This window comes from Bufo bufo, chromosome 3, assembly GCF_905171765.1.
Source record: "Bufo bufo chromosome 3, aBufBuf1.1, whole genome shotgun sequence".
In the NCBI taxonomy this organism is placed as follows: domain Eukaryota; kingdom Metazoa; phylum Chordata; class Amphibia; order Anura; family Bufonidae; genus Bufo; species Bufo bufo.
Window position 1 is genome coordinate 467,088,977 of NC_053391.1, and position 24,182 is coordinate 467,113,158.

At 44.3% G+C, this 24,182-nt stretch overlaps 1 protein-coding gene across 1 annotated transcript in view; it reads right to left on the bottom strand.

Annotated features, from left to right (window-relative positions):
• COL4A2 (collagen type IV alpha 2 chain) overlaps positions 1 to 24,182 on the bottom strand; it is a 294,339-nt gene that overhangs the window by 269,974 nt on the left and 183 nt on the right. The window contains exons 2-3 of the mRNA XM_040425227.1: positions 18,850 to 18,941; positions 8,116 to 8,167 (exon numbers count right to left, since the gene is read on the bottom strand). Of these exons, the coding sequence (XP_040281161.1) occupies positions 8,116 to 8,167; positions 18,850 to 18,917 (120 nt within the window). The 5' untranslated portion in view covers positions 18,918 to 18,941. The remainder of the gene's footprint in view (positions 1 to 8,115; positions 8,168 to 18,849; positions 18,942 to 24,182) is intronic.

Below are 24,182 nucleotides of genomic sequence, written 5' to 3' on the forward strand. Positions count from 1 at the left end.
TAATAAAAACAAGGGCCCATGTGTGTGAATTTTTTTCCTAGGGGAGTTACTCACCAACACATTTGAACTGGCTAAAACATAGCACTGTACTACCCAGCTACAGGTATAGGTTATGGACGGATGATTTGCTTCCACCTTTAAGAAGCCAATAAAGTGGGCTTGTTGTTGTAGACATAGGGTGGCATTGTGCAGGTACTGCAGTTTAGATATTATTTAGGGACTGTATGCCACTATTCTCAGCATGGCACTATTCTTTCTATACATGTATGATTTGAACAACATATGGATCTGTTATTATCACATCCTTACACTGTACATGTACATCCTACAACAGGTTGGAACAGACGGACTCTTGATGCTAATAGTTTGATCCTTTAGGCTACCTTCGGATGGTCACTATTTGGTCAGTATTTTATTTTTTTTAAATGGTATACTAAGGGTACTTTCACACTAGCGTTATTCTTTTCTGGCATTGAGTTCCGTCCTAGGGGCTCAACACCGGAAAAGAACTGATCAGTTTTATCCTAATGCATTCTGAATGGAGAGCAATCCGTTCAGGATGCATCAGGATGTCTTCAGTTCAGTCCTTTTGACTTTTCAGGACGCATACTGCGTTTTTATCTCCGTACAAAATTCCAGAACACTTGCCGGAATGCTGGATCCAGCATTTTTTTCCAAATGACATGCATTAATGCTGGATCCGGCCCCGAGTGTTCCGGCAAAACGAATCCGGCATTGAAGTCTGCGCATACTCAGACCGCAAAAAATGTGAAAAAAAGAAATGCCGGATCTGTTTTTCCAGATGACACCGGAGAGACGGATCCGGCATTTCAATGCATTTGTCATACGGATCAGGATCCTGATCTGTCTGACAAATGCCATCAGTTTGCATACGTTTTGAAGGATCCGGAAACTGCCTGCCGCAAGTGTGAAAGTACCCTAACCCAACACAGGCCAAAAGAACACTCCTTTGGCTTTTATTCAGTGAAAAGAGCCCTAAGGCTATGATTGGCATATATAGAAAGAGCTTTTCCCAGGGTTACGCCAAACATAGGGCTGAAAGTGCTCTAAACACAGCCTTAGCGGTGGTAGTATTCTAGTAATAGATTGTAGGCCCTTAAGCAGAGGTCTAAAAGGTCTGCACTTAGCCCTGGAGGTATTACTGATATACTTGTGCAACTAAACAGAGAGATTCCAATACCATACTGCTGTCACAAAGTGGGGGGAGGGGAGAAACACCAGAATGACAACAGAAGGAAAATGACCAGAAACTAGGCCTCACGGCTAGGGAAAGGGAAGAGATAACCACCCTAAACCTAGCCCTGACTCCTGTCAGTATGAATAGACCCTGAAGGTGGTAATATTCATACACTGGAAACCTAGGCCCTAGAAACCCTGGAAAGCCCTAGGAGTAGTGACTGGGTCTGAGACCATTGGTTTCTTCCCAGATGAACGAACCAGCGTCTCCCTGAGGCCTAGTAAACAACGAGCAAATGGGAACAACAAAATACAAAGGGAAGTACACTTATATTCAATAGAAAATGGATGAGCAGGAACACAGATGAGGAACTCACACCAGCTCTTCCAATTCCAGGCAGATAATATCAACCGCATGGTAAGACGTGTGAGTCCAGACTAATTAGAGGAGCAGTAATGATCACAAGCTAAACCTGAGACAAGAGGTGTGGTCATTACCAACAACAACACTGCAACAAGTGAAAACAGATAGGCTGTCAGATAACCTAACATTCAGCCAATCTATCAGATCTTCTAACCTCTGTCACAGGAGGGACCGTGACAACTGCTATCAAAGTTTTACTAAATTTCCCCTGCAGAAAACCACCTTTCACAAAGTTTGCCCCCGTGGGGCAAATAAGACATTTTTTCCAAATTGTAAGGCACTACTATGGTTCATGTTTGAAGTGTACTTTATAATAGTGGAAAAATGAAACATCAATTTTGGAATGTGCAAAAAGTTCTCAGTTCGTTCTTAGTAGCATCATCTATAGCAGAAATCAAAGCCTACAAACATTTCTTGTAGCCAGTTAAAAGTCTTTCTATTCTTGCTTTGAGAACCTTTCATCTGTGGTCATCTTGTATGCACACGTTTGAGATCAATATTGTTGTAGTATGGGGGAGGGCTGCAGCTATCGATTATTTTAGTAATCAAGTATTCTACCGATTAATCCAACGATTAATCGAGTACTCTAATAAGAATAAACTAATTAAAAGAACGTTTTCAATAAAAACTCATCTACCCCCTGCCATCAGTCCCACCTAGTGCCATCAGTTCCTCCCCCAGTGCCACTGGCTCCCCCTGTTGCCATTAGCTCCCCCCAGTTCCCCCTCTAATGCCACCAGCTTCCCCATGTCATCAGTTGCTCTCCCTCCCAGTGCCACCAGTTCCTTCCCCAATGCCACCAGCTCCCACCATGCCATCAGCTCGCCCCCAGAGCGATTAACTTCCCCCAGTTCCACCAGCTTCCCCCACTGCCATCAGTTCGCCCACTCCCCCTCCTAACCATCAGTGCCCAGCCACAGTGCCAGCAAACTAAAATACTTACCTTTCCTGTAGGGGCACTGCCGACACTCCACTGGGACCTGACGTCACACAGCATCAGGTCATAGTGCGTGCCTACGTGCACTGAGTCCTGATAATGTGTGTACGTCATGATCCAGTGCAGCACTGTGCGGGCAGGTGGGTGACCTTGGAGAGTGAGTAATAGCAAGCGCTTCACTCATACTCTGTGGTCACATGGCACAAACGAATCATCGATGCAAAAAATTTGCATTGAGGATTTTTTTGTGTCGAGTTAATCGATTAATTCGTGTAATCATTTCAGCCCTGGTCTGGGGACCTTGCAGGCTAACCAAAAACCTTGATTTGTTGCTTCTTGAACTAGTTAAACATTCACAATGATTTATGTTTTAGACTGTTTGGTAGTAATGATTTGTGGTACACTGTTGATACTTCAACAGTGTACCACAAAACCAGTATTCTTTTTACTAGAACAATACTTCCAGCGCCAATAGCTGCCACCTAAACCATTATAAACAGCCCCCCATCCCTGGAAATCTACCAAGATGGCAGAGTCCCTTAAGTTTGAGTATATCTAGGCTGCTCAATGAATTATAATGGTGCTGGCATTGCATCTTGTCTCTTGGCTAATCAGGATGGGTGGCAAATGTCATCAATATAACTTATTTGCCAAAATAAAACCATTTGAAGAAACCTCTAACCTACTCATGTTTAGACGTTGCTACATACATTGCCATACGGATTAGATCACATAGGGTACTGCTGATGAAAATAATAATGATGACTAATGATGAACTTTCCACATTACCCCTGTCACACACATCTATTCCCTTTGCGCCACTAAAATGGCTGAATAGCTTCCAAACAGTGTGTCCGTGCTTCAGATGTGATTTCTTTCTTCTCATGATACAATCTGTGAATCTTGTAGAGAAATTCTCCCTGCCTCCTAACATCAGCCAACAGCTCGCTCCACTAATATGAAACAGAAGTTAGTCAACTGACCTGAAAGGTTAAAGATTAGTCCTGTCTTCTGAGGTTATTTATTTCCTGAAGAAAAGCAGCTTCAGCTCTGATAACTTAACAAACACACTCTGAACACACATCCGTTTTATTTTTCCCTTGTTTTCTGTCCATTACTCTTCTTTATCTTCTATAATATTGAGCCATTGCACTTTGGAGGAATCCTCACCAAACCCTTTTATAGATTTTACATGTTTGCAGTCTCCTTTCCAATCTGTTACCACCCTTATGTTGCCCTATCTGAGGTAGTGACAGGGACGCTGAGTCCAGCGTTGACTCTGTTATGTTCTGTTATACATGACGGAAAAAATAGCCCTGCTGACAGGACTTTTTTTTTTCCATCATGTATAACCGAAACAAACAGATACGTTATTTGTCCCCATAGAGATGTATTAGGACGGAGAAAAACGGAATGCCTCTTAAATGCGTCCGTTCTAGAATTCCGTTATATTCCGTTATAACTCTGTTATAACAGAACCTGTAACGGAATTCAATAACGCCGATGCGAACCCGCCCTTACCCATATATGCTACCAAAAAAAAAGAGAAATCTCCCAGCCACTAAATATATCCTGCCTCTGAGAGAATGTATTATCCTGCCTGTCAGAATGACTATTCACTGTAATACATGGCCCCTAAAGGGACAAAAAAATGTAAAAAAGAGTTCAATAAAGTTTTTAAAAATATTGAAAAAAACTGAAAAATATTAAAAATGTAATAAAAAATCCCCAAAATAATTGGTAAATATGTATAAAAAATAACTGTTAAGCATAATTGGTATCGCCACATCTCAACAACAATCTATTAAAATATCCTATTAATTAACCCACATGGTGAAAACACTATTAAAACAATCCCAAATTCCAGAACTGGTATATTTTGCTTACCTTGTATCCTCAAAAAAAAAAAAAAAGTAATCAAAGGTTCTATATATCTCAAAATTGTATAAAAAAAACTATAGTCCATCCCACAACAAATTAGCCCTAAGCAAAGCAGTTTTTCTTTCCTTAAGAAAGCATGTCTTACTTTTAAAGTAAGTATCCAAATTGTACTAACCGACAGAATGAAGTTAAAAAACTATTGTTACCATGCAGTTAACACCATAAAATGAAACAAAACAAACAATGGAGGAACTGCATTGTTTTTCAAAGTCTCTCAAAAAAAGTGTTAAAAGTTACACAATTTACCTATACAACTTGCCATGCATAAAACACATGGCTGTGGAAAAATAAAAAAAGTTTTGGCTTTTAAAATTTGATCAAAAACAAAAAAAATCACTGAACCTTAAAGGGGTTTTCCGGGAATAATTGCTTTTTATCTAATGCTCACCTGCCGCTCTGGTCCTTCTTGATGCCTCCACTGTGTTCAAGTTTCGGTCCCCACAGTGTTGAGCATGGTCACATGCTTCAGTGCAGCCAATAACTGGCTTCACCTGTAATGTAGCCACAAGTGGCACATTACCACTGAAGCCAGTTAATGTCTGCAGCGGAGCATGTGATTATGCCTATGCAGCGGCAGATGTAAAACCCCTTTAAGTACCGAAACTAGGGTTAAAGCAGGACGGGAGAAAACCACGTTTTGTATTTAAAGGGGTTTTCCGAGATTTTGATAATGATGACCTATCCTGATCGGTGGGGGTCCCACACCCGGGACCCCTGCTGATCAGCTGTTCGAGAAGGCACTTACGCTCCAGTGTGCACCATGACCTTCTCCCTGCTTACCAAGCACAGTCCCGTACATTGTATAGTTGCTGTGCTTAGTATCGCACTCAGCCCCATTGAAGTGAATAGAGCTGAGCACGATACCAAGCACAGTTGCTATACAATGTACGGCGCTGTGCTTGGTAAGGCAGGGACAAGAGGAAAAAAAGAGAGGGGATTAGTCACATCACAGGCCCTTTTAGGAAAAAAGGGTCTGGGATATCCTGGCAGGGCGCCAAAGGAAGGACCGTATATGATGGTTTTAAGTATAGTTGGTAACTGGGAAGGTATAGGCTGCCACAGGTATATAGTCCAATTAGGAACGTTCCTATGTGGACATGGTGCAAAAAGTAAATAAGAGGAAAAAGAAACCTGTCAATGGCGCCAAGTACCTAGGAAAAGTAATATTATCCCACTAAATAGTAATCACTGGTTGATTATGTACAATATTCAGTTAATAACAGTATGATAAAAACACATATACCTTTAAATAGAATAGTCCAGTCATCAATTGATGATAATATTATAGAATATGATAAAATCGTGTACTACAAACGTTAGATAAAACGTTAGAGTAAAAACATTGAAAGGCACTCACTTCACCCAGGAGGGGCAGGGTGGGATAAAGCTCAACTTCAAATACTAACTTTCCCTTTAAGTGCAAGGATGTGGTGTGTTATACAACAGTTCGTTACTACTAATGCCCATTATGGACTGAATTACACCTATTGATCCTGCACCTACCAAATTAACTAAGACTTAACTTTTAATAGTGCTGCTATTAATACTTAATACTTTAAAGAATATCAAAATCATTTAAAACTTCCAGCATTCACTGGCCTTTGAGTCTCAATTAGAATGCCCTGTCAGTATGTCACCTGACCGGGTCTATCTACTACTATGTAAATACACGCTGGTGCCTAACTGGCTGCGCGCTGCCAGTGTAATGTGCGGGCACTGTGTGATTACTTGACACTATCATAAGAGGCTGCAGCGAGATGCTGTGTTAAAATTAGAGCTTCACGCTGCCCCCCGGCATGTTTCGTCGTGTACCGGCGTCTTCAGGGGTTAGGGCAGAGTGTGAGCGTGTCCACTCTCAGCTGGCCTATAAGACCTTCGTTTGTGACGTGCTTCCTGTGGGTTTGACTGCGGGGCGTGATTGGAATCCAGGACTAAGATGGTAATAGGAAGCGCTGCGGAGCTCCGCCCCCTGACGTCGGCCGCCTCCTATCCACAGCCTTCTACTTGGCTTCCGTCATGGGATTATGCCGCGCATGTCCTGTACACTTAGACATTTCTCAATGTGTGTACTACTGCGCATGTCAGCCGACTTAGTTCCCGGCTCTTCAGGTTCCGACTGTAGCTCTTCATTACGGCGCATGCCCATGGACTTAGTTACTAACATCAGGAGGTTGATTCTTCATGGTATGCATGCCTGACTTTCTTTTAACCTGTTATAGTTGTCAATGCTGGAATATATATCTTCTATGTATGTCACTATCCTTGGTTGCACATCCTGTGCATTCCCTGTGCATTCCAACAAGCCAAGTAGAAGGCTGTGGATAGGAGGCGGCCGACGTCAGGGGGCGGAGCTCCGCAGCGCTTCCTATTACCATCTTAGTCCTGGATTCCAATCACGCCCCGCAGTCAAACCCACAGGAAGCACGTCACAAACGAAGGTCTTATAGGCCAGCTGAGAGTGGACACGCTCACACTCTGCCCTAACCCCTGAAGACGCCGGTACACGACGAAACATGCCGGGGGGCAGCGTGAAGCTCTAATTTTAACACAGCATCTCGCTGCAGCCTCTTATGATAGTGTCAAGTAATCACACAGTGCCCGCACATTACACTGGCAGCGCGCAGCCAGTTAGGCACCAGCGTGTATTTACATAGTAGTAGATAGACCCGGTCAGGTGACATACTGACAGGGCATTCTAATTGAGACTCAAAGGCCAGTGAATGCTGGAAGTTTTAAATGATTTTGATATTCTTTAAAGTATTAAGTATTAATAGCAGCACTATTAAAAGTTAAGTCTTAGTTAATTTGGTAGGTGCAGGATCAATAGGTGTAATTCAGTCCATAATGGGCATTAGTAGGGATAAAGCTCAAGACACCCACTCTGCTTCCTCCTGCGCCTGGGTCGCCCGTAGAGTATCCGGAATTAATGGCAGTCACACGTGGTGCATCTGGTCAATATCCTTTAATATGCACAGGGTATTGGTGGAGTGCAGGCTCAACGCGTTTCGGGGTCTACAAGATCCCCTTCATCAGGAGCATGATGAAGAAGATCTTGTAGACCCCGAAACGCGTTGAGCCTGCACTCCACCCATTCCCTGTGCATATTAAAGGATATTGACCAGATGTACCACGTGTGACTGACGTTAATTCCGGATACTCTACGGGCGACCCAGGTGCAGGAGGAAGCAGAGTGGGTGTCTTGAGCTTTATCCCACCCGTGCTGTGCTTGGTAAGCAGGGAGAAGGTCATGGTGCACACTGGAGCGTAAGTGCCTTCTCAAAAAGCTGATCGGCAGGAATCTTGGGTGTCAGACCCCCACAGATCAGATACTGATGACCTATCCTGAGGATAGGTCATCATTATTAAAATCTCGAAAAACCCTTCAAGCATTTTAAACACAATTTCGTAGAAGTACAGTACATGCTACAAAAAAATTTACTTTCAAAATATGTGATTTTTGACTGCAAAGGATAAACAGCATTTATAATAACACCATTTACATATGTATATAAAAAAAAAACTACAACACAATGTCCCCTTTAACTTACAATGTTACTTATTAATTTAAAATTTTTACACTTAAATATCATACTTTATATAATTATAATATACTTACAGCATCAACAGTCTTGGAGAGCAACCCTGCTAGCATAAGTGCCAGGAAAATCCTATGAAATGCAATAAAACAACAACTTGTATTAGAAAGGAGAGCTGTAAAAGAAAAAATATATCAAGCCCATGTACATCAGAAAACATTAACTATATATATGTAACAATCTTATAGTCAACCTTTTAAACTACCGTATTTAATTTCTTTGTCATACTAACTTGCTTATCTTGTCATATTGCAATCATTGAGTTATTTTTTTTTCTTTATATTTAGCAAGAAGCCTTAAAGAGGTTCTCCAGGAATTAATACAATTACTGAAAATACTTAAATATTACTTCATCATAAATACCTTGTACAAATTCATTAGTTTTAATGGCTTGTTTTGTCAATTGAGAAATGATTAGGGGAAATAAAATGGCTGCCGTCCTATTAGTGCACACAAAACCTGTCCTAATCACACAGCAGGACAGGTTACTTTAGAACACGGAGCTAAAGAGCTGCCTCATCCTCCTCTCTGCTCTGCTTGTCAGGAATTATGCATACAGCTGATAAGATCTTCTGTTTGTCCTCTCTTTATATTTTTATAGCATTTATAGCGCTCATCGTGCAGGATAAGTAACTGTCATGCCTGCTCAGGTTTTGTGCGGAGGTCTGCCAGGTTAGCAGCACGTGTGTAGTTTTTTGTTTGTTTTGGGTTTGGAGTTGAGCTGTATCCGCCTCCCTTCAGGTGCACTGGGTGGGGTTGTTTGTGTGAGTTTAAATTGCGCCCCTTCCTAGTGTCCTGTGCGGGTTATAGCTTCTGTCTTGCTCTGTGGAAATATAGAACAAAGGACCGGCACTTCACTGGTGAACGAATCTTTGCTTTATTGCTTCCATGCTCCAATAAAGCAAATATTCGATCACCAGTGAAGTGCCGGTCCTTTGTTCTATATTGTAAGTGGGCTTTCATACCCTGGACACGAGCACCACGACTCTGCAAGAGGAGTGCCGACCGTCTTCAAATCTTGGATTGCTCTGTGGAAAGGTGGATTTGCTGTTTCTGCTCTGCTACAAGATAAGTTGGTTTTGGTTTCCTTTTTGTGTTCTGTCTAGGCTGTTAGCAAGACACCTGCCTCCTCCAGGACCTGAGGAAACAGGCTGCCTCTTTCCCCCTTTCCACCATCTCAGGGACTTTAGGGAATCCAGGGCAATTCCTGAGAACCCGCAGGATTTGTTCCAGCGAAGAATACTTCGACCAGCAGTCCTCAGCCCTAACACAACGATTTCTCGAAAGAGGATACCAATTCAACACTATTCAACGGGGTTATGAGAGAGCCAAAAAAACATCTAGAGACTCTCTGCTGGTAAGTAAGTTGAAATCAAAAAACAAAAAAGATAATAACGTGAGATTCATCACCCCCTTCAATAGCAAGTGGAAGTTTATACAATACATCCTCCGCAAGCACTGGCCAGTTCTGCAAACCGATGGTGATCTGGCTGCGAGCCTTCCGGCGTATCCCCAGATTACTTGGAGAAGGTCGCGCAATTTGCGCGACATTCTCACCAAAAGCCATTACGTGCCTAAATCCATTGGTGGAATCTTTGGGAGCAGGGGCCCGAATTGGGGCTCTTTCTCCTGCGGATCCTGTACTGCTTGTCAGTACATGATCCGGTCCACTGGCTTTTGTGATTCTTCTGGTCTGAAGAAATACACCATCGTACACCATATAAATTGCAATACTGAGGCAGTGATATATCAGATCACCTGCCCCTGCAATTTACTTTATATCGGTTTGACTAAAAGAGCTCTCAAGGTTCGTGTCTTAGAACACATTCGCAGTATTCGGGCAGCGTCAGGTACACTGGAAAAGGATTGGGATTCGTTACAAGCAGTCCCTAGACACTTTTACAAATTCCACAGATCCGACCCAGCGGGACTATCAGTTAGAGGCATTGACAGAATCCACTTGGGATCCAGAGGCGGCAATATAAAAGTGGCATTGCTGCGTAGGGAAACCAAGTGGATTGTCACCCTAGACACCGTTACACCCCACGGCCTCAATGAGTTTAGCAGCTTTTCTTCTTTTCTATGAATAGCGCGCGAATTTTAATCACAGGGTATATATATATTTAGATGTTTATATATGTTTCACGACTAAATAGTATCTGTCTCTCTTTTTTCCTTTCTTTTCGAGGTTCCATATATTCAGTCCTTGTGGGTTCTGGTAGCAAGGAAGGTTGCCATCATCCATAGGAGAATACGGTCATCATGTGGGATAACATCGGATTTTGCATCATGGATCATATGAAGGACATCATTCCTTGGCATGGTTACTCCATCACCTGAACATCTAGGGTTGCAACACATTGTTAGTTCTGCTAGCAGATTCAACATCGCCTTTGGATTATGCGGACTACTTCCGAGCCCTAGGTTGGCTTGGATTGCTCCTCTTTTTTTCACTGCTGGGTCGTACTCGATTCTCTTTCTTTTTTCTTTCACTGCAGAGGTCTGGGTTATTGTTGGATGGGGGACTTTCTCGGTTGACTCTGCCGGCGGCCAGTCATTGCCGCCCGCGGTGTCGTCCCTGAATGTCCCTCACCCAGACCTTGACCCTTAAATCTGCTGGGGCGGGCGATTGGATATATCACTGTCTCAGCATATGATAATCACCTATTCACTATATTATCACAGTTATGTTTTTTGCGATGAAGGTTTAATTCTCACTATATTGATCATGACCTCTTAGATATTATCATGATTTGTGTGATATGTCTTTTTGAATCATGCTGGTTGATTTTCGGATGTCGACTGTGTGTTCGATATCCAATTGGGTAGTATATTTAGATCGTTTCATCTATTAAGGTGTGGATCTTTCTACACCTTCATTCTTAAATTCAACCATTTAGGACATCTATCAACGGGCAGGCGTATTTAATTACGTCGCCCGGATCAGTGAGCACACAGCCGACACCTGAGTATAATCATTGAAAATATGCATGTAATTTTATTGTCAAATATTTGCTATGTATACATGTGTATGTTTCTATATGACGTACTACACATCACGCTATTTTGTTTTGTTTTTATGTCACGTTTGGTGTATGATGTCAGGTTTATCATTATATGGCTTTTTGGTGGCACTTTCCATGTTTCGGCCGTGATTGGTGGGGTTGGGCTGGAGCAACTATCTGTTTTAGGATGTGCTCCGCCCCGCCCCCACTCATACGCGGCTGATTCCCTATATGTTTGGTTGGTATGTATATATGATGTGAACTGTTGCTTTTAAGCGCAATTGTATTGATGTGAGGCTCGGTATGGATGCGTCCGGTGTCTCTTTTGGCATGGGATTAGAGTTAGTGACATGTCTGCAGTATTCTCCGCTTATACATTGATACACTTCCGGCTGCGGGTCACCTGCGTTCCACAGGGTCGCGGACTGCGCATGCGCTGCTCGGCGCCATCTGGACGCGCTCCATGACGTCACATTTTCGCGCTCGCGCGATGACGTGGATGCGCCGAGAGATGGCGTCGAGCATCATGGGGCATTCCGCGCCCATACATGTGGACCACAGATGTACCAAATCAAGGTAATTTCCTTGACCCACCCCACCTCTCCTTATATATACCCTGTCTATACATCATTCTATACCTCCTGACGAAGCCGTAGGGCGAAACGCGCGTCGAGGTTGTGCGCTCAGGGTCCTCACACCCACTTACCACCATGTCTTCAGGTACGGTCTGCATTGATTTCTTCCTGTCCTAACCCTGCTGGTGATTCTGCACGTATCCATAGCGAGCCTCTTTACATATTCATGCCGATTATTGTTTATATAGTGCTATTTATGAGAGAATTTTATTTACATGATTTGTTGCTCTCTGGCCTCTATGCTATGTGTGGATTCGCTGTGCTTTTCCCCTGCTATTAACAGGGCTTTTTGCATCAATTGTTTGAAGGAATCGTACAGCAACTACATATTGGACAAATTGGGTTTATTTAAATGCACATTAGCATTTTACTCTGGTACCTGAAATAGATGTCATTATTCATTGACACCTTGGTGTATTGTGGCGTCTGTGACCCTGTGCTTCTCCGCATTCCTGTAATTCTGTAGTAGCTCCATCCTTTGTATTTTTATCAATAAATTTACATTTTTATACCATTCCCCATTTGTTAGTTTTTGGTTTACCTTGGTTGTTATACAAGTGGTTTTTTGTTAACCGTCTAGCCGACGGGTGGCCTTTTGTAGGTTAATATACTTTAGGGAATCTTCAGCCTTAGGCACGGGGGCACATTGATTCCCACCTTTAGGGTCTTAACGTGGGCACAGAAGTCCAGGGAGAGCTGGTAGGGAATTGTCAGGAGGTGACCTTTATTCTCAGCTTCTGGCCTAGACACTTGTTTTGAGGTTTTCTGTGTGTTTATTGTATCTTGTATCCTACCCACCGTGACATTATAACCCGCCAATACCTAGACTGCCATTTCTCAGCTGCTTTGAGATGGAGTCAATTGATGCGCTAGTTGATCGCATGCAGGGGTTATCCCTAGAGGTTGCTAATCTGTGTAATTCTGTTGCACGGTGCTCTGGCATCAGGTGCTATAGAAGTGAGTCAAATTTATGGGGAGCCTAGAGTCGCTCTCCCTGATAGATTTTCAGGGGGTGTGGATGACTTTATCCGCTTTAGAGAATCATGCAAGCTGTATTTTCAGCTGAGGCCATCTTCATCTGGTGATGAGAGTCACAGAGTAGGGATAATCATATCCCTGCTTAAAGGGGATGCACAGTCCTGGGCCTTTTATCTGCTGACCGGTTCTCTGGCCCTCCAGTCGGTGGATGAATTTTTTAAAGCCTTGGGATTAATTTATGATGACCCAGATCGGGTCTCGATGGCGGAATCTAAGTTGAGAAATTTATTACAAGGTGAACATACTGCTGAGGCGTACTGTGTTGAGTTTAGGAAATGGGCTACAGAGTCTGAGTGGAATGACCCCGCGCTACGTAGTCAGTTTTGTCAGGGGTTGTCTGAGAGATTGAAAGATGCCCTCGCGTTTCATGAGTATCCGGACACGTTGGAGAATGCTATGTCTTTAGCAGTATGGTTAGATAGACGCATTAGAGAGAGGTGTAAGGTTCCTTCTGCGCGAGGGATCCCTTCTGGGAGTGGTTTCGTCTCATCGGTTCCCCAGGGTAATATGACATGTAATTCTGGGGTAGGGGAGGAACCCATGCAGCTGGGTCAGGTGTCTTTCCGTTCTGGTAATAGGAACTTTAGGAGGTTGCATAAGCTATGTTATTACTGTGGAGAAAGTGGTCATTTTGTTTATGCTTGTCCTTTTGTTAAACCGCAAGTTGATGATAAAGAACCACAAAGAGGTTAACATAAAGAGAAAAAAAAACATCCCTGACTCTTGGTAGTGTGAATGGGATGTCAGAGCAAGCAGGTATGCAATCTCCCTGCAATACTCGTTTTCTCCTTCCAGCTATGGTGGCGCTAGACTCAGGAAAATTTAATTTTGAAGTATTCATTGACTGTGGTGCTGGGGTAAACCTTATTGATTTTCTTTTTCTTCAAAATTTGGGCTTAAGTACATGCACTTTAGAAAGAGAGATTCCGGTGTTCGCAATTGATTCTTCCCCTCTTTCTCAAAGGAGTCTCACTCATATTGCTCATGGTATTCAGTTAAGGGTGGGTGATTCGCATGTTGAGATAATTTTTTTGTTTTGTCATGAAGGACTTGCCCGCTCCTATGGTCTTAGGTTTACCGTGGTTGATAAAACATAACCCTACTATATATTGGCAGGCAAGACAGATCATTGGTTGGAGTGAATTTTGTTCGGACAATCGTCTTAGTGCATCTATCTCAGGGGTGTCTACTACGGTTCTACCTCAGTATCTCTCAGATTTTGCGGATGTCTTTTCAGAGGGTGGGGCTCAGGAGTTGCCTCCTCATCGTGAATATGATTGTCCGGTTAATCTCATCCCAGGGGCTAAGTTGCCAAAGTCTCAGCTATACAATCTTTCTCAACCCGAAAGAGAGGTCATCTGGAAGTATATTGCCGAGAGTTTGGCAAAGGGTCATATTGGGCCATCTAATTCTCCGGTCGCAGTTGGTTTATTCTTTGTAAAGAAAAAGGATGGTTCGCTTAGACCTTGTTTGCATTTCCGGGAATTGAACAGCATTACGGTCCGTGATCCGTATCCCCTTCCTTTGATTTCTGACCTTTTTGATCAAATTGTTGGAGCCAAAGTGTTCTCCAAGTTAGATTTAAGAGGGGCTACAATCTGATCAGAATCAAGGTGGGGGATGAGTGGAAAACGGCCTTCAACACGCACAAGGGTCATTTCGAGAATCTGGTTATGCCTTTTGGGTTAACTAACGCGCCAGCGGTGTTTCAGCGATTTGTCAATGACATTTTCCATCATTTGGTGGGAAAGTTCATTGTAATTTACTTGGATGACATACTAATTTACTCTCCTGATCTGAAGACCCATCAGGATCACGTTAGACAGGTTTTGTCGATCCTTCGGGAGGATAAATTATCTGCTAAATTGGAGAAATGAGTGTTTTCTGTTCACGAGCTTCCATTTCTGGGATATCTGCTTTCTGACTCTGGTTTTCATATGGACCCCGAAAAGGTCCGGGTGGTTCTGGAATGGCACCGACCGGAGAATCAGAAAGCTTTGATGCGGTTTTTGGGGTTTACCAATTATTATAGAAAATGTATCTTGAACTACTCTACCATTGTAAAACTGTTGACCAATATGACTAGGAAAGGTGTCGACTTCTCTGTCTGGTCGGATGAGGCACTGCGAGCCTTTTCGGCTATTAAGGAATGTTTTGCGTCTGCTCCCATTCTGATGCAGCCCGATGTGTCTCAGCCATTCGTGGTGGAGGTGGATGCATCAGAGGTGGTGGTTGGAGCAGTGTTGTCGCAGGGTTCATCTTCTGGCAAATGGCGTCCGTGTGCTTTTTTTCCCAAGAAGCTCTCGGTCACCGAGAGGAATTATGATGTAGGCGATAGGGAATTGCTGGCCATCAAATTGGCCTTTGAGGAATGGCGTCACTGGTTGGAGGGGGCGTCTCATCCCGTTACGGTATACTGTATACTGATCATAAGAATTTGGCTTACCTGCAATCCGCCCATCGTCTGATTCCTAGACAGGCTAGATGGTCACTGTTCTTTACTAGGTTGAATTTTGTGGTTACTTTTCGCCCGGGGGTTAAAAACGCCAAGGCAGATGCATTGTCTCGTAGTTTTCCTGGGGGAAGTGATTCGAAGGTTCCGGCTCCGATTTTGGCTGATGGGGTGGTGGTCTCCGCTCTGTACCCTGAGTTGGAGATGGAGGTGTTGGAAGCCCAAGAGGGGGCTCCTGATTCTTGTCCCCCAGGGAGGTTGTTTGTTCATGCTGGACTGCGATACAAGGTATTCAAGGAACATCATGATACTGTCCTGGCTGGACATCCTGGTGGCAAGTCCACCATTGATCTTATTTCTCAGAGGTTCTGGTGGCCCGGGATACGTAAGAGTGTTGAGGATTACGTAGCAGCTTGTGAGACCTGTGCACGGTCAAAGGTTGCTCACACTCGACCTTCTGGTTCACTTCTTCCTTTGTCTATTCCATCTCGTCCTTGGACGCACTTGTCTATGGATTTTATTACTGATCTGCCTAGTTCCTCCAGAAAAACTGTGATTTTGGTGGTTGTGGACCATTTTAGTAAAATGGCTCACTTTGTATCGTTAGCTAGTCTGCCCAATGCTTAGACTCTTGCTCAGGTTTTTGTTGATAACATCGTGAAATTACATGCTATTCCCTCGGATGTGGTTTCTGATAGGGGCACACAGTTTGTTTCCAGGTTTTGGAGGGCGTTCTGCTCTCGTCTTGGTGTTCAACTTTCGTTCTCTTCAGCTTTTCATCCGCAGTCGAATGGGCAGACAGAGCGTACTAACCAAAACCTGGAGACCTACTTGAGGTGTTTTGTGGCTGAGAACCAGGAGGACTGGTCCTCATTCTTATCTCTAGCAGAGTTTGCTTTGAATAACCGTAGGCAGGAGTCCACGGGTAAGTCACCTTTTTTTGCAGTTGGGGTGGCTGCTCACGCCCCCTATGTATTCTCAGGTGGTTCTCTTGAACCAGAAACCAGCATGACAAATATGTAATGTAAGACATCTACAGGAGGGTAATTACTTTTAAACAGCACTGTACCTCATGGGAACAATGAGATTATTTGGTTAGTGGATGCAGATTACATAGGATACCAAAAGAAAATGATTGATGTAATCAGTGGCGTAGTTCCAGGGGTCAAAGCGGCTGCAACTGCAATCGGGCCTATAAGTCAGTGGGTCCACAGGCCCCCCAAACCACAGAAATGCTTGACTGCCTGACACAGTGCGGCCTGACTCAAGTGTCCCCCAGCCACAATCACCTGGAGGCTACTGCTTCCAGGAAGATGTGAATAGGGAGGAATGACAGAGGCAGGAGATGAGTGCTCACCGCTGCCCACACAAGTCTGGCAATGAAGGGTAAAGTTTCTGTGGCCGGTACAGCTGTGGTATATGTAGAAATGTGAGCGTGGAGCACCAGCCTCACTGTATATGGGGACTGTGAAGTACAAGAACATGTATTATGGGACTGTGTATAAGTATGAGCCCCACTTAGTATGAGCCCCTGCCCCAATTTCCAAGCATGTATCAGTCACTTACTCCAAGCAACATGGAATGTAAGGTGTGACTTCCCATATTTCATATGTCGAAAAATTTTAAGAAAAATTGTAATTAAAAAATGTCCTGCTCTGCATCTCCAAGTTTATCTGTCTGCGTCAGAAAAAGTGGAGCAGGTGCCTTATAACTTCTGCGCTCAACGTATTCCCACCGGACAACTGGTATAAATACATTGATAAATCCCTTGCTTTTCTTCACACAGTAAATTATAAAACCGTCTGCCTGCAAGCACCACTAGGGGGAGCTCCGTGTATAGGAATTTATACATTTACCAATTACCTCAATGGAGTTTTTAACCAGTTCAACACCAGGCTAGTTAACTCCCTTCCTGACTAGGGACATTTCAGTTTTTTTAGCACATGTGTCATTGAAACTTTTTTCTTACGTTTGGTCATGTAAATAATTTTGCACTTTTTTCAGTGATACATGGGGCTTTATTTTTCAGTAATTTTTATTTTAGCATTTTTTATTTTTTTTTTAAAACAGAAAAATTGAAAAATGTGGGGAAATTGTTTGTTTTTCACACTTTTTCAATTTTTTTTGTTAATAGCACAAATGTTTCTTTTTTATTACCCAAGTGGTGGCTGGTGGAAATGAGAGGCAGTTCAGCAACAGGTCCCAGAGTAGTCATATGGTCTGTAGTAGGTATGCCACTGGTTGGCTGAAATATATATATATATACAGTACAGACCAAAAGTTTGGACACACCTTCTCATTCAAAGAGTTTTCTTTATTTTCATGACTATGAAAATTGTAGATTCACACTGAAGGCATCAAAACTATGAACTATGAACATGTGGAATTATATACATAACAAACAAGTGTGAAACAACTGAAAATATGTCATATTCTAGGTTCTTCAAAGTAGCCACCTTTTGCTTTGATTACTGCTTTGGATACTTTTGGCATTCTCTTGATGAGCTTCAAGAGGTAGTCCCCTGAAATAGTTTTCACTTCACAGGTGTGCCCTGTCAGGTTTAATAAGTGGGATTTCTTGCCTTATAAATGGGGTTGGGACCATCAGTTGCGTTGAGGAGAAGTCAGGTGGATACACAGCTGATAGTCCTACTGAATAGACTGTTAGAATTGGTATTATGGCAAGAAAAAAGCAGCTAAGTAAAGAAAAACTAGTGGCCATCATTACTTTAAGAAATGAAGGTCAGTCAGTCAGCCGAAAAATTGGGAAAACTTTGAAAGTAAGGGCTATATGACCATGAAGGAGAGTGATGGGGTGCTGCGCCAGATGACCTGGCCTCCACAGTCACTGGACCCGAACCCAATCGAGATGGTTTGGGGTGAGCTGGACCGCACAGTGAAGGCAAAAGGGCCAACAAGTGCTAAGCATCTCTGGGAACTCCTTCAAGACTGTTGGAAGACCATTTCAGGGGACTACCTATTGAAGCTCATCAAGAGAATGCCAAGAGTGTGCAAAGCAGTAATCAAAGCAAAAGGTGGCTACTTTGAAGAACCTAGAATATGACATATTTTCAGTTGTTTCACACTTGTTTGTTATGTATATAATTCCACATGTGTTAATTCATGGTTTTGATGCCTTCATAGTCATGAAAATAAAGAAAACTCTTTGAATGAGAAGGTGTGTCCAAACTTTTGGTCTGTACTGTATATATATATATATATATATATATATATATATATATATAGAGATAGATAGATAGATAGATGTAAAGCATTTAGATTTGCATACATATCTGGCGTAGCTATAGGGGTCAAAGTGGTTGCAGTTGTGACCAAGTCCATAACACTCACCACACTAATGCCGCTCTGCTGCCTGACATAGCATGGCATGCATCCGTGTTTAACAAGCTGAACCCAGTTACTGAACTTTGCCCATTATTTCTCAGCTATTTCCCTTGCTTCTTTTAACACCAAGATAAGTAGCATATTAAGCTAAACATATTTCAAAATTCTGGTTGAAAGAGTCATCTTATTCTAGAACGTGTTGTGATCTCATATTCAGCAGGTATGAACTCTTACATGTACTGCAACAGTACTTTCATTTGTAAGTGCACATCTACTTACCATGACAAACTGTTCTTCCATTGCTGATGGTTCCTATGGCATTGTGTAAGCCCTCCACTGAGCGCCATGCTGACTAATTGTCCCCCGACTATCTATCAGAGAAAACAGGAAAAATGTAGAACAGATAGGAATTACTCATATAGCTTTAAAGGGAACCTTATTCTGTTCTCACTGAGCACAAACTAGTGACAGATACATTTATTTTACAGGTCATCAATCATGAGCTAATATTTAGCTGGTTACCAAGACCCTGATGCATAATCATTGTGGCCTGTGTTGAAAGAAGAGTCATGGCTGACTAGGAAGAGTCCGGCTCATCCATGAGCTCCTGCTCTCCCCGCCCACCTGCTGATGATTGGCAGTTCAAGAGAAAACTCAGGAGAAAATAGCCAATCATCAGCAGGTGGGCGGGGAGAGCAGCAGCTCAACTCTTCTCAGGCAGCCTGTGCCTCTTCTCCAGTCTAAGCTGTGATGATTACACGGCAGGTTCTCAGTGACCACCTAATGAGTAGCGTGGAGCGAACGTGTCATATGCAAGGTTATCTTATCCTATACGCAGTGTTTTTCTGTTCTCGATGTGGTGCGGAGCAAGACGGATCCATCCTGACACACAATGTAAGTCAATGGGGACGGATCCGCAAAAAACGCTAATGTGAAAGTAGCCTAGGGTCCATTCACACGTCCGTAATTTGGGTCCGCATTCGTTCCGCAATTTGCGGACCCATTCACTTTTAATGGGGCTGGAACAGATGCAAATCCTGGATCCGCATCCGCATTTTCGGGATCCGCATCCGTTTTTTCGGGATCCGTTTTTTCGGGATCCGCAATTTCGTTCCTGGAAAAAATAGAACATGTCCTATTCTTGTCCGCAATTTCGGACCAGAAAAGGCATTTTCTATTATAGTGTCTGTGATGTGCGGATCCGCAAATTGCGGATCGCACATTGCAGGTGTCCGTGTTTTGTGGATCCGCAATTTGCGGATCCGCAAAACACTTACGGACGTGTGAATGGACCCTTAGGGTACTTTCACACTAGCGGCAGGATGGATCCGACAGGCTGTTCACCTTGTCGGATCCCTCCTGCCGCTATTTCTCTGTGCCGCCAGACTGCCGCTCCATCCCCATTGACTATAATTGGGGCGGGGGCGGAGCTCCGGCGCAGCATGGCACTGCACAGCGAGAGGCCGCCAGACTAAAAGTACTGCATGTCCGACTTTTTAGTCAATGGGGTCGGAGCGGCAGTCCGGCGGCATGGCAAAATAGCGGCAGGAAGGATCTGACAGGGTAACCAGTGTGAAAGTAGCCTAAGCTGGACATGGCTGCTGTTCCCGGCACATCATTAGAGACAGCCTGGCTACTAGAGATACATTATCGCCTTATGATATTTCTGAAAACTCCACCATAGATGTGAAAACTGGAGCATGCATGTTTATTACAATGAGAAGAGGAGATTTAGCTGCTGCCAAAGGTCTCTGGCCAACATGCCTGATCTGTCCTCCTGTTAGAAGACAGTTATCAGACCCCAATACACGACATTTCAACTTCAGCTGCTTTGTCAGATGCTTCTGAAATGGACGCCCAGATATTTATTTTTCATTTAAAGGGAATCTGTCACCTAATTTTACTGCCTTCTCCAAGAACCCAGGGCCACCTCCTCAAACAGCCCAGGAGAGAATCCTCCAAGATCCCAAGACCACCTTCTCCAAGAGCCCAGGACCACCTCCTCCAAGAGCCCAGAACCACCTCCTCCAAGAGCCCAGGATTGCCACCTCTAAGAGCCCAGGACCGCCTCCTCTAAGAGCCCAGGACCGCCTCCTCTAAGAGCCCAGTACCACCTCCTGTAAGAGCCCAGGACCACCTCCTCTAAGAGCCCAGGACCACCTCCTCTAAGAGCCCAGTACCACCGTCTCTCAGAGCCCAGGACCACCTCCTCTAAGAGCCCAGGACCACCTCCTCTAAAAGCCCAGGACCACCTCCTCTAAGAGCCCAGGACCACCTCCTCTAAAAGCCCAGGACCGCTTCCGCCAAGAGCCCAGGATCGCCTCCGCCAAGAGCCCAAGATCGCCTCTCCCAAATGCCCAAGATCGCATCTCCCAAATGCCCAAGATCGTCTCTCCCAAATACCCAAGATTGCCTCTCCCAAATACCCAAGACCTCCTCTTCAGTTGTTCCCAGTACATCGCCTTTGCATCTTCCAGCCCTCTTCTGTGACGTCACTATTTTCATTCAGTTCTGCCGCAACGCATGCGCTCCTACTGTGAGTCCGATTCCCACTGCAGGGAAGGCTGATGCTCAGACTCACAGTAGGTAGAGTGCATGCGTTGCAGACAGAATTGAATGGAAATAGTGAAGTTGCACAAGGGGGCAGGACTGGAAGATGCAAAGGGGAGGTTCTTGGAACAAATGAAGAGGCGGTCTTGGGCTCTTAGAGGAGGCCGTCTTGGGCACTTTGAACAGGTTGGGCCTCATTAGCATGCCAATCAAATTTCATTTTCTGGAGTTCGGAAGTACGGATAATGTTAAAAAGGGATTAAGCTAGACAGCACTACATTGCATTGCCGTGGATTAAATATATCAAAATTAGGCAACAAATTCTCTTTAATATCTGTATCTGTGATTCAACGAATTTCAACATCAAAGTGGCCTTCTCGTCTGCATACACATGCACAGCTCTCCACATTGACTTCTGGGCAGGACAGGTTGTTGGGAGACCCCCATTCTGGAGATAGGCGAGTGTCCTAGAGGTGTGACCCACATCTGTCAGGCATTTATGGCCTATCTTGTGGGTCTGCCATCAATATTTGAGATAGGTTTACCCCTTTAAACAGATTGTCTCATGAAGACAACCCCTGCTTCTGTCCTATTACAGCAAATGAAAGTCATAGAGGTAGACCTCCCTACAGGTGAGAGCAGGCAGCCCCTCTGTGTGAATGCCTCCTGTTCTGGTATAAGGATAGCCCCCATGGAATATTCCGTTTCCTCTATAGTCGTCCTGTAGCTGGTGCTGCAGCTCGATCCCATTCACTTGAAATGGATCCGTAGTAAATGAAGCTGTGCCGGTTAACGCCACTTGTGGCATGGCTGCACACACATATACAGTAATGATTGATCTGTGTACTGGCAGGCCAGGACCAAGCTGTAACTGATGATAGGCACAGCAGCCGGACTCGGGCATGAGTCTGGCTGATCTGTCCATCATCCGTTATGGCCCAGCAGATGTGATACAGTGATGTCATCATGCCTCCTGGGCTGAGTAGGAGAGTGAACAGACAGGGATCATCCTTTGGCCCATGCACTTTCCTCCTCAACTAAGCAGGCGCAGTGACATGGGGAGAACAGGGCTAGGTGAGAATTCCTTTATTATTAACATTACAGGGCAGCACTACCGAACGGGGAGCACTTAGGGGGTATAACTAATGTTAAGGGGACAAAGGGGGCATAACTAATGTGAAGGGGAACTAAGGGGGCATAACTACTATGTATGGGCACTAAGGGGGCATTCTACTGTGGGGGGCACAACTTTGTGGAGGCACTAAGAGGGCCTTCTGCTGTGAAGGAGGCACTAAGGGTACACAGCTACTTTGTGCGGGCACTAGAATTGTTGACGCCCCAGAATTGTTGCTTCATGGGTAAAGCAAGGAGGGGAGGTGACAGGTCCTGCTTAAGACCTACATGCTCCAAGACAGGGATCAGCAACCACAGGCACTCCAGCTGTTCTGAAACTGCAACTCCCAGGATCCTCCTTTCACTTCTATAGGAGTTACAAGAACAGCCGAGTAAGTGTGCATGCTGGGAGTTGTAGTCTCACAGCAGCTGGAGTGCTCCAATATATTTGGAAAAATTAGGACCATGAGAACTGATCTTGAAGACGTTTCTAAGAATACGGCTGAGATACTTTTATACAATATTGTAAGTATATAGAGTTAATACACACCCTGCAGTGTATTGGAAGGTCGGAGCACATGAAGAACAAGGACTACAACTGAAATAAAGCCATTTAGTACTAAAGTCACATTGTAGTCCTATGTAAATAAAGCTTTGAGGGGTGTCCCCTGCCTACTGAGGAGCACAGCAATAGGGAACCGGTGCCCCTAATACTACATCACCCATGCAGTGAATGTGAGGTGCCCCTAATACTACATCACTCATGCAGTGAATGTGAGGTGCCCCTAATACTACATCACCCATGCAGTGAATGTGAGGTGCCCCTAATGCTACATCACCCATGCAGTGAATGTGAGGTGCCCCTAATGCTACATCACCCATGCAGTGAATGTGAGGTGCCCCTAATACTACATCACCCATGCAGTGAATGTGAGGTGCCCCTAATACTACATCACCCATGCAGTGAATGTGAGGTGCCCCTAATACTACATCACCCATGCAGTGAATGTGAGGTGCCCACAGCTTTCTCCATAGATAACTGGAGGGAGGGGGTCACTAACCAGCAGGGGGTCTAAACCTAGAAATGGGGGGTGCTCCATGCTGAAAAGTTGAGTAACAATGTGTCAGCCTGGCACTACCCTGAGGTATATGTCCCCGGGCTCCATGCTGAAACGTTGAGTAACAATGTGTCAGCCTGGCACTACCCTGAGGTATACGTCCCGGGCTCCATGCTGAAAAGTTGAGTAACAATGTGTCAGCCTGGCACTACCCTGAGGTATACGTCCCGGGCTCCATGCTGAAAAGTTGAGTAACAATGTGTCAGCCTGGCACTACCCTGAGGTATACGTCCCGGGCTCCATGCTGAAAAGTTGAGTAACAATGTGTCAGCCTGGCACTACCCTGAGGTATACGTCCCGGGCTCCATGCTGAAAAGTTGAGTAACAATGTGTCAGCCTGGCACTACCCTGAGGTATATGTCCCGGGCTCCATGCTGAAAAGTTGAGTAACAATGTGTCAGCCTGGCACTACCCTCAGGTATATGTCCCCGGGCTCCATGCTGAAACGTTGAGTAACAATGTGTCAGCCTGGCACTACCCTGAGGTATATGTCCCGGCTCCATGCTGACTGTTCCCATACACGCAGTTGTGATCTATCCTGTGGATGTCCATAATATTCCACCTCATTTTCACTGACTGCAAGCAGAGCTCTGAAAAGCTTTCTGACAAGTGCAAAAGCAGATTGTGGTACAATTACTGAGAGCAGTACTTACTGTAGAGGTAGATGCATATAAATGTCGCGACACCACTTACCGCCCTGACACCTCACTGACTAACCGTTCACTAGTTTCCGCTCCTTATACAGTTACTTCATATGAGGGAGCACTTTAATACTACATCCCCCATATCTAAGAGACGCGTAGAGTATAACCCCCATCGTACCCAGGAGGC